Source organism: Alnus glutinosa, chromosome 3 (assembly GCF_958979055.1).
Source record: "Alnus glutinosa chromosome 3, dhAlnGlut1.1, whole genome shotgun sequence".
Lineage (NCBI taxonomy): Eukaryota > Viridiplantae > Streptophyta > Magnoliopsida > Fagales > Betulaceae > Alnus > Alnus glutinosa.
Window position 1 is genome coordinate 1,863,722 of NC_084888.1, and position 10,567 is coordinate 1,874,288.

Consider the following 10,567-nt stretch of genomic DNA (forward strand, 5'->3'; position numbering starts at 1 on the left):
TCAAACCGGGCTTCACATGTCAACTTTCAATCCTTTCCCCATACAAGGCTTTCGTAAGCCATGAGCCTTTTGCAAACGATGATGTGAAGGGGTATCGAAGCCTAGACCATCAATCCCACCTCAACCTTTTTGTCCCCATCAATCAAAACTGAGGTAAATAATTTTCTCTTATTCAGAGTCTAGACTATATTAGAACTCCTCTATGTGAAGTTAAACAATATTTTCACGTGACAAGGAATTTAACTAACGGGAATAAGAAAAATGATATTTGTACAACACAGGTGTGTAGGCCCATCCCCATGTGAGAGGGTGTTGTGAAGTTGTTGTACCTATGTAGTGTAGGAATCAATCCTCTGAGAATAATGATTATATAGGGGGCACTGACAAAGAGAGGCAGAATCAAACATAAACAGAACCACTTGAACCAAAAATATATAAATATCTGGTATAGCAAACCATATGTAAGGATGACTTCAACAGTTACCAAACAAATTAAGGAGACACATGGCTTTGTCTAAGTAAGTGTTATATGAATTATCACGTCAATTTTCAAAGAATTTGTAACAAAAATTGTAATATCTTTGATAACACTCTTTACACTAGAGTTAAAGAGTTTCCTATACCAAGGGAGGATTTGTTGGTTACAAGAGTGTTCCCACAATATATGTGGCGGTCTTGTCATCCTTGATGATTTGGATAATTTAATATCTAAACTAAAACGTAGTAAATAATCTAAATATCTACTCTGAGGGACACATGCATTTGGGGGTGGTGGTGGGGGGGGGGGGGGAGATGGGGTGGGTGGAAGGCAAAGGGCATTACACAAATCTTTTCCATTCAGATAAATAAACTCACAAGAAGCAACGCTTATCAATTACATTCCTTTTCAGGATTCCTACATCAAGCGATCAACCCACATCCACCAAACCAAAAGGAACTTCTTCCAATCCCTATAAGCATTATTAATCAAAAGATTATGCATGAAGCTCAGTACACAAGTCACTTCGCCAGTTTGACTCCTAAGGGATCTGTCACATTTGCCCTTGCTAAAGAGAGACAATCATCTTCTTTTGTTCTTAAAACCCTAAGTTCAGCAGATTGTGAAAGATTCCCTGTATAGTCGACTGCGCCTTCACTCGTGTGGATATTTCCTCAGCTCTACTACAGGTGATGTCATTGAGCTATCTGACTGCAAAAGATTACCTTGTACTTCCATGTGAGGCCTAATGAATGTCCTCCGCCACCAGACCTCAAAGGCTCTCTGAAGATTTGGGCAGTTATCACCAGCCTTCAAAAAACTGCCCAACCAAGAAAGCAAAATACTCTGTTGCTCCTCTAGAGGCAGGGTGAGGATTGTCCTACCAATTCCTTCCTCCACAACCTTTCTATCAAAGGACCTACAACCATGTTGTAACCAGCTGTAGTCATTAATCAATGGCTCCAACCAGGTTTGTAATAGCAACTGGCGGGTGTCCTTTGTCGGCAGGAGCTCGCCTCTTCCAATGCCAACAAATAACCTTGCTGTGATGCAGCTAACATGATAACGAGACACAATAGTCAGCTTTGAATGTAGGGTAGCCAACTCTTGCTGGCCAGCCCACAATAGAGCAAATTCATCTGCTGCCTGCCTGTCAGCTAAAATCTCAACCAACCAGGAGAGGTTGTCAGCCTCTAGAGCTATATGCTTCACCACAGGTTCTTTGCTGTCCATAGGTTTATCAGCAAACCCTGGTTCAGCAGCCTGTCTAAACCAAGACACAAGCGAATTCAAGCAGCTTTTGCATGAGCTGTAAAGAGTTTCATTGCAGATGTCAGCTGAACCTGCATAACTTGGGAGACTGTTATTCTCCCTAAGGAGCTTCAGCACTACTGATTTCATTTCCCGTCGGCCTCGCTCCTCATTGCTTTTGAGAACAAGGTCAATTATTTGTGAAAGTGTGTCTTTGGGGGGTCTAGAGATGTCAGAAGAAACTCGTTTTAATACGGGGGTGACTCCAATACCCTCACCCTGGAGTCGTAGAACTGACGAAACCACCTTTTCTTCTTCTTCACCAACCCAAGGAACTGCTTCCAAGTATTCTAAACATGACTGCATGCAAGAGTTGAAGCCAAGTAGTTCTGCGACCTGCATAATAGCTCCATCAGGTAAGGTTCTCATGTAAGCAGAGATATTTTATAGACTTTTGCACATATCTTAATCCCAAAATCTAATGTGAAATCCAATGACTGGACATGTATACAACAAAAGAAATAATTAACCAGAACAAGGAAGCAACACTTACTACACATGAAATTTCAATCAGCTTACAATAAATCCACTCGGGAAAAACAGTCCAAATTGGTAATTGGTTAAAACAGAACAATGGCCAGAGATAATAATCAGGATTAGTTATGTTAGAGAAAGAGAGAGAGGAAGTAATAATTTGTCAATAAATCCACTCGGGAAAAACAGTCCAAATTGGTAATTGATTAAAACAGAACAATGGCCAGAGATAACAATCAGGACTAGTTATGTTAGAGAGAGAGAGAGAGAGAGTAATAATTTATAACAAGTTTCCCGGCATTCTTATTCTTCACAATGCTTTTCTTAGCCTATAAAAACATTCTTAATGTACAAAACAAACATAATGCCGCAAATTTGGAATTTTTTTTTCTATGATGAGATACCTCGTACATCTATGCGTTGTAGTTCAGTATATATGGACATACAAAACAAGTATATTCATAAAAAGATCATAAAATGACATGTCTAAATGTTTGAAAGGCAACAACACATGAAAGTGCACCTTCATAAATTTAGAAGGTTGAAGCATTAATGAGAGGAAAGGTTAATTACTGCAATTTAGCAATGTGCGACATAGTTGTTAGTACACATAACATGCTACACATATCATGCAATGTGACAATATCACATGGAAAAGGAGTATAGCAATGGTATACTGATTAGGTTACTTTATCTCAGAATGTAAGCACAGTGTGTTCCAGTACACAATGGATGAAGCAATATCAATGCCACAGCCACCAGAACTACTGGAGCCAACCCAAATCCTGAGGGGCTTGAACATAAGTCATCCATAGCCCTACTAACTCATTTTAGGGGAAAAAATAAATTATGCTATCCAAGACCTTGCTTTTAATGTCCTGGAACCTTTCAAGATTTCTTTATAGTAATTTTAGAAAATATAGTGAAAAGAAAAGGATTATGAGGATAATTTTAGCAATGAATGTTTTGAACAAGAAGACTATCATGAAAATGTTTATGATTATAGAGCAATTTATGTATCATATTGCAATATACAGGGGTTGTTACATTATTATCTAACTTTCTATATGATTTGCAATGCGCAATACTGCAAATAAATAATATAGAATTGGAAAAATTATCACAATTTGACAACTGCTTGCAACAAAAACTAATAAATATACTTTTGCATGATATATATTCACGTTGAACATCCTGAAATTAGAAAAAGTTCCAAATAGAACAAAATTAAGGTCGCAAAATAAAAACATTTTGAACCAGTGGATATATGGCCTAGACGATCCCAATTGTGAAAGACATAAACATTAAATAAGCAGTGAAGCCATGTCTTGTGCAACTTATGCTGAACATCTTGCAATTTGTCAGAGATCCCAACGGGTAAAGATATTTAAATGGAAACACGAGCCAAAATGAACCCAGCTGCAAAAGAGGTTTTTGCACACTGAAACAAACAGTTTAAGTCATTTTTCCTAAAAATAGTTTATAGTCTGTGATTTCTCCAATAAGCACACATACACCATGCATAAATTACAATTTCAACACAATGGGCAATATTAATAGTACTTTAGAAACACTAAAAAACATAAAATTGGATCAATGCCATTTTCTGTACATATTATGCCAGAATAATCAAAATTATGAGATTGCTAATAACCCTGTCATCCATATCTAGAGCCTGGATGTTCAGCTCATCCACCTGGACCATGAGTACCGTGTTTCAGGCAAAGATACCACCAAAAATGTAGCTGCTCCAAACAATCTCAATATTCATGATAGTTATAAGATCACTCAGAAAAAATTGACTGAGCACCAAATTGTTTTTTATATACTCAAGTTTCCACACTAGATAAACTTTGCAGTTTAAAGTAGCTATCATGGCTTATTGCTCCTAAGACACCATAAACAGCCGTCAAACATTTAATATGTGCTAGTAGGAAGATCATAGCTTGAGGTCCTACAGAAACATCTGCATACATGAGTACTACATGGGGATAATTTTCTATATCAATGAGTTAAAATATTTGTTCCAAACAGGAGGGATTTGCTTTTCCATTACAAGGCTAACCATCCTTACATCCAGAAAGGCGGGAACGACAAAATACATATACAAACAACATTAGAACAATCAAGACAGTAAACCCTTAATGGTTTATTTGGATGGAACTATTTGAACAGAAGGATTCAGATTTCAGTTTTTAGTTTGAATGGCTTGCTAAAGTATGAAAAGTACAAGTTTTTTATTTATTTATTTATGAACTTCATGGATGAATTTAGGCTTTATTAATATATTGAGTTGAAATGATTAGGTATAAGATGTTATTTCAAATTCATAACACAACGTGTTTTTAATGGAGCAGAACCCTCAGAGCTCAAATTTATCATGTGCTGTTAAAATTCATATCAAGCAATTGTTCTTCAACTTGCAGAGACAGATAGAGAGGGAACTCTATCATACCTGCTAACTCCTAGGATGAGAAGTAGGTCCCTTGTTTTTGGCAGGAATACAAATTCCTTGATTATAAATCCTAAAATCCAAATGCAACCTAAGACACTTCTTTTACACTGGCACAAACTCTTCTCAACAAGATAACTTATACACTAAATCAATCAATGCAGGTGAAAAGGAGAAATCCATTGCAATTACCTTGAGAATGCGGAGTACGCGTGAAACACTTTGCTTGATCAGCCGTTGCTTAATTTCTTTGCAATACATTAGTCCCACAGTTTCAACATATATCTCAACATCCTCACAGTCATCGATTTCCAGAGAGGACAAACCAGACTGCTCAAAAAGCTTTTCAGCAATATAGCGGCTATTCTCCACAAGAATATTCTTGTGAACGCTCAACTTCACACAAAATCCCTGCTTTCCAAGCAAAATCACCTTCATATCACTGGTTCCAGGCTCACCAAACTCAATTGCCACTTTCCTCGGCAAATTTTCAATTTTGGGTCTCGGTGCTCTCTCAGCAGCCACAGGCGCACTGAGGCCGGGTGTATCAGAGCCAAAAGTCCGTTGATCATCAGAAACAATTCCTGGTCTTGATGGAGTCAGCGTTGGCTTTCTTTCAGTCATTGGGGTCTGTTTCTTATGGACAGTGATCTTGGGTGGCGATGAGGAGGGTTTTGGTTTGTTTAGAGGGTTTTGAGCTTTGAGGGTCTTTTGAAACACAACAGGAGAAGGACAACACCAAAAACCTTCCGGGGTCACGGCAATTGGTACATTTCTGATCTTGGTTTGGCCTTGTTCTACCCTTGTAAGTCTAATTTCAGCCATATTCAACAAGAATTTACAGCAATATTCACTCAAGATGTGGCATTTACAAAGAAAACATCACTGTGGACCCCTAAAGGATTACTAGAATTACTCAACCTTTCCAGAAGGAAATAAAATTCCAACAAAACTCTTCTTCTTCTCAAACACAGCCTTGGCTTGGTACCCTATAACACAAAAATAGGAAAACCGGAAAGCTGGGCTTTAAAGTTGATCCCAGGAACCCCAAACTCATATATTACTTCCTCCACCAAGGAACTCCTTTCCTACAAAACAGTATGAAAGAATGAGTAAAGTTTTGTACGAAAACCACCGCTGAAAAAAAATTCAAAATAAACTAAATCGTAGCTTCTCTGAAACAGAAAGAAAAAATTGCAATCTAAAGGTAGCAAAATAGCAGAACGGTAAGGACATGCAGTACCAAAGAGAGCGCAAAAATGACTTTAAAAAAAAAAAAAAAAAAACTTGTCTTTGCAGAGATGCAATTTACTATCAAAGCAAACCACAAAAAGCATTCACAAAGCAGTATCAAGAGGCAACTACAGATCCACTCCCAGGAACAGAAACAGAAACAAGCACAAAATGGGTCTTTTCTATACTCAACAGAAGGAATCTTAAAACCCAAAAACAGCAAAAGAAAAATAAAATAAAATCAGAAACTCACCAAGAATCGATAATCTGTGAGCTCACTGAAAACCCACCTCTTATCTCATATACTTTTTAAGCCCACAAGTGCCTAAAATGATTGAAAGGTAGCTCCTTGTGTCAAGCATCAAGGGAACCACTGAACAGAGACTTTCAGTGTGGAATAATAATTAGTCCAGTAGTGGCTCTTTAATTTGTAAGGTTAAAGAGTTACCCAAATCATCCCAGAAAAACTAGAAAGTGAAAAACGAATTTAAAGAGGTGATGGCTCATGGGTTGTGTTTCCTCCTTTATGCAGTTGCTGTCTACCTTTGCTTTTGATGATTGCAGTGTGTGTGGGTCTCAGAATGTGCATGCCTATGCATCTTCAAATTACACTTTATCTTTTTTCCTTGGGGTGTTTTTATAATTTTGAGCTTTAGTGGGCTTTGCTGGATTTCCTATAGGCCTAAGAGACCATCGCTGTCATGTAGAATGATGTTCAAATATGAAGTCATTCAATCACTGAAATGCCCTCATGGTATTTCAAATTGGGCGTACAGATTATGGAGGGTGGGCTGTTGGGCATTATAGGAAAAGTGATGAATGAGCTTAACTTGAGAGTCTGGATAAAGATATGGCAGGTGAGAATAATAGATGGTACAAACCACCAGCATAGGCTCCTTTTATTTATTTATTTTTTTTTAGTTTAAAAAAAGTGCTTCAACATGACGTACAAATAAAATAATTACTTTCGTATTTTTGAAAGAAAAAAAATTAGCAAACGAAATTTATAATCCTCCAACCATGAACGATTTAAGAGGGGGTCGGCCATGGCCCTACCTCAATTGCAAAAAATAAAAATATAAATAAAAGCTAAAAATTTAGTTTGCTAGCCTTTACCAACAATTTTTTTTAATTCTTGATCCATCTTTGTAAGAGTTTTTTGGGTTCGTCCATGCCTCCGACCCCTTTTTCTTTGGGCACTCTATACTCTGCAACTAGACCTAAGACTTAAGAGCATAGTCCAATCTGATTTATTGGAGCATTTATTTTGGAGTAGTATAATTTGACTACTAATTGTCAATTACTGCTGCTTAGAGTTTAGATCCAAACCCCTACACATAGGGACACCAACGGTGGTGCCAAATGAAGTGTTATCCTCATTTACCTCAAGATGTCCATAGTGTGCAGGGTATCAGCTGGACAGAAAAAAGAGAAAAGTTGAGTCTCACAACATGGCCAAATTGATGAATTGTTGAGTCACACAAGTGGGATATTAGAACAGCTAGCTTTATTGCACGAAATCGGGATCCCGTCTATACAAAAGATTCAAAACCTGTCCCAAAGGGCCAAAGTGGGTTAACCAACTATGAACCAGAGTGCAGCACTAGCACTAGAAGAATCCGATACATGATTTACAAATTGTAGAGGGAGGACCATTCAAATTTTGCTCCACAGGAACACCAGACACGTTTCTTCTTTGCTGTTCGAGAAGTTGCTGTTTGCTTTAGAAAAAGAATGGACAACATCACCATCCAATGGCACAATTTCACATGAGAGTGTGAGTGAGTATACCAAATAGTATCTACCATCTAATCTTGAGAAGTTGTAACAACCTTTTGACTTGCTCCTTTTTATTTCTTTGAGGTTGTTTTGTGCATTATTAAAGGCCATGGACCATGTCAACCATGAGCTCTAGACTGTAGTGCAATAATAGAGCTCGCAAATGATGGGAGGAGTGGTTAAAAGCAAGATCATGTTTTCATCATGAATGATACCAAAAAGAAAACCCACCACATCTCTCTCTCTCTCTCTCTCTCTCTGTGAATCAAATTTCTGATGCTCCTCATGTGGTAGGTCGTGGACTCATTGCCTGCTCAGTCAAACATGTGCTGGTTTAACGTAATAATCAAGTAATGTTTTATACGATCGGATTAAGATTTTTTTAAAAATTCTATGATAGTTTACTAAGCAGATTGATTTCTTCGATCTTAACCATTATTTTCAAATTAAATGATAAACTGAGATTTTACCACATCAGCATTTGTCACTTCATTATTTTATTTGAAAACAATAGTGAGATTTGAAAAAAAAATCTACTTAATGGAATAATCTATAAATTCTAAAAAAATCTTAACCCATAAGCCATAACCCTAACAAAATCAATGAAGAAGATCTTGCAGGCGCTTTATTTTAACATGATTAATTCACTCACTTTGGGTCTTATTAGAGAAATAGTTTCCTACTTTCCTATTGCAGTCATCATTAATATTTTTCACATCTCTTGTTCAGCTCCGTACAAGAGATGTGCATGGTTCCACAGATTTAATAGTGAATTTGCAAAAGAGATGTGCAAGAGAAAATGAAACCAAACACATCTTTTTTGACATTTATACAAATTTTTTCATTGAGAGAGAGGTGGAAAACCACATTTTTATCTCCCAATTATTTCACAATGGTGATGTGACAATCCCAACAAATTCTTACGTTACTAAAAAAAAGAACGAAAATTTAAAACTGAAAAGAAAGAAGTTTCCGGTTTTAAGGTTTACGTGGGCCTACAAGTCCTGGGCCAGTCCACTTATCTGCAGGGCCCATCCATGGCCCAATTTGGGCCAATGCATTAAATGTTGATACCCAGAGCAGGCATGGCACGAGCCCAATCTTGCCCAAACCAAGAAAAACCTTAATCCTCATATCACCTTCACCGTAATAGAAATTATTGTGATGTGATTAATTGAAAATTAATCACAGGGTACATTATTAAAAATAAAAAATAAAAATAAATAAATAAAAGAGGAAAAAGAAGAAGAAGAAGAAGAAGAAAAAGAAAAAAGAACAAAGAACAAAGTATCTTGTATATCATTTCTATGCAAATCATCAAAAATATCATAATGCATATTTTATCCAAGAAGAATTTCACAACAATTAATTCTTTTTCTTTGGATTTGGATACATTTTTCTTTGGACGAACAGGAAAATGTTTGGGAGACTTCAATTTTTATTACAATTTCTTTATAAAACGACGTGACAACTCATGGATACCTATCTTCCCATACATGAAAACGACAGAAAACTAATTACCTGTTTTTCTGCTACCAACCAAATGCATGTGGCATAATGTATAGGGCGAAGCCGCCAAAGTAGTTTTCCATGCCCGTGCTTGATGAGTTGATGTGATTTTTTGTAAGTAGACACCCAAAGTCCACTGCCCACGCCACGTGAGAATGGTCCCTGCTCTGCTCCTTAATCAAAACTTATGTGGGTTCCTTTCCTCCATACCCCAACATGTAACAGCAAACAAGGATCGAACTGGCTTCAGTTGATGTCGTTTTCTCTTACGTAATTAAGGATTATTAAACTGTTTATGTCGTGAGAAGCACTTATCCATACTTTTTTAAGAGAAAACTGCAGAGAATAATAATATTGAATGATCAAAAAGGGACAAAATGAACTTCTTGAAAACGTTGACTATAAGATGCCATCTTGTTCCTTGAATCATATCACCAAATTATATATAACAGCCTGATTACGCCTAGATGCAGCCCCGAACCAGAACAAAATGGCAGCGCCCACAAAGCTATACAGCTTATGTTCTGTGCTATTGGCTTTCCTCTTCGCTTTCTCGGCTTCTGTTCAGTTGAATGACCCCGGTACTTCAATGTCATGTTTTCTTTTTCCTTTTTTGTCAATAACTAGTTCTCAATGTCTTTGCTCTTATTCACCTTGTTGGTTGGTACATGTAGATTGGTATTTTTGGTTTCCTCTGTATGCATGCGCGTGCATGGTTAATATGGTGAACTGGGGCATTTCCTGCAGAACCCAAATCAGGCTTATCGCGAGGATGTCATTATTGCTTGGAATATTTTTGTTCATCAAGGTTGTAATAGAAGATTTTGTGAATGGAACAGCTGGGTTCTGGTCGCTGGATTTGAGTATTAGAGTGGTTAGAGAGAAAACTGGAAGTGGGTTGGTTGTCATTTCCATGATTTTGCAGTTGGAAGCATTATTACTCCCAGATGATCCCATGCTTAAAAAGAGAAAGGAATTTGCAAAATTTGTTGGATATGGTGAGACTAATTTCTTACTTCTTCCTAATCTCATTCTCTCTCTCTCTCTCATTGTTTTTTTTTTTTTTTTTGGGATATTTACCTGAATTTCAGAATTTGAACAAGATGATTTCAATTGTTTTGTTTTGTTAACGTGTTGTGATTGGTAAAATCTGATCACAGGGATGGCAATCTTGGTGGGCTTCGGCTATGGACTCCCCTTTGTCTTCTTTGTTGTCCAAAAAGGAGAACTTAAGTTCTGATCAATTTTGCTTCGTGAATAAAACTGTACACTACAGTTGCCATTAGCCATATGTAGGAGGAGGGGATGGATATACTGGTTTTTTTTTTTTT

General features: G+C 37.1%; 2 protein-coding genes across 2 annotated transcripts; one reads left to right on the forward strand and one right to left on the reverse strand.

The window, feature by feature from the left end:
• Positions 1-818: 818 nt before the first annotated feature.
• On the reverse strand, positions 819-6,582 carry LOC133863463 (BTB/POZ domain-containing protein At3g50780). The gene is made up of 3 exons (XM_062299393.1): positions 6,202-6,582; positions 4,908-5,803; positions 819-2,125 (listed from the first exon to the last, which is right to left on the reverse strand). The coding sequence occupies exons 2-3, from the start codon at positions 5,538-5,540 to the stop codon at positions 1,133-1,135; spliced, it is 1,626 nt and encodes a 541-aa protein (XP_062155377.1). The 5' UTR covers positions 5,541-5,803; positions 6,202-6,582; the 3' UTR covers positions 819-1,132.
• A 3,111-nt stretch (positions 6,583-9,693) lies between these two features.
• LOC133862428 (uncharacterized) lies at positions 9,694-10,548 on the forward strand. Its single transcript, XM_062298248.1, has 3 exons — positions 9,694-9,817; positions 9,911-10,234; positions 10,397-10,548. The coding sequence occupies exons 1-3, from the start codon at positions 9,727-9,729 to the stop codon at positions 10,474-10,476; spliced, it is 495 nt and encodes a 164-aa protein (XP_062154232.1). The 5' UTR covers positions 9,694-9,726; the 3' UTR covers positions 10,477-10,548.
• The last annotated feature ends 19 nt before the right edge of the window (positions 10,549-10,567 follow it).

Excerpts from the sequence above, each read along its gene's own strand:
- LOC133862428 (XM_062298248.1), top strand. The coding sequence starts at position 9,727 with ATGGCAGCGCCCACAAAGCTATACAGCTTATGTTCTGTGCTATTGGCT. Across the intron at positions 9,818-9,910 it reads TGTTCAGTTGAATGACCCCG|ATTGGTATTTTTGGTTTCCT; the intron begins GTACTTCAATGT and ends TGGTACATGTAG. Across the intron at positions 10,235-10,396 it reads TGCAAAATTTGTTGGATATG|GGATGGCAATCTTGGTGGGC; the intron begins GTGAGACTAATT and ends ATCTGATCACAG.
- LOC133863463 (XM_062299393.1), bottom strand. The coding sequence starts at position 5,540 with ATGGCTGAAATTAGACTTACAAGGGTAGAACAAGGCCAAACCAAGATC. Across the intron at positions 2,126-4,907 it reads GCGTACTCCGCATTCTCAAG|GTCGCAGAACTACTTGGCTT; the intron begins GTAATTGCAATG and ends GCTATTATGCAG.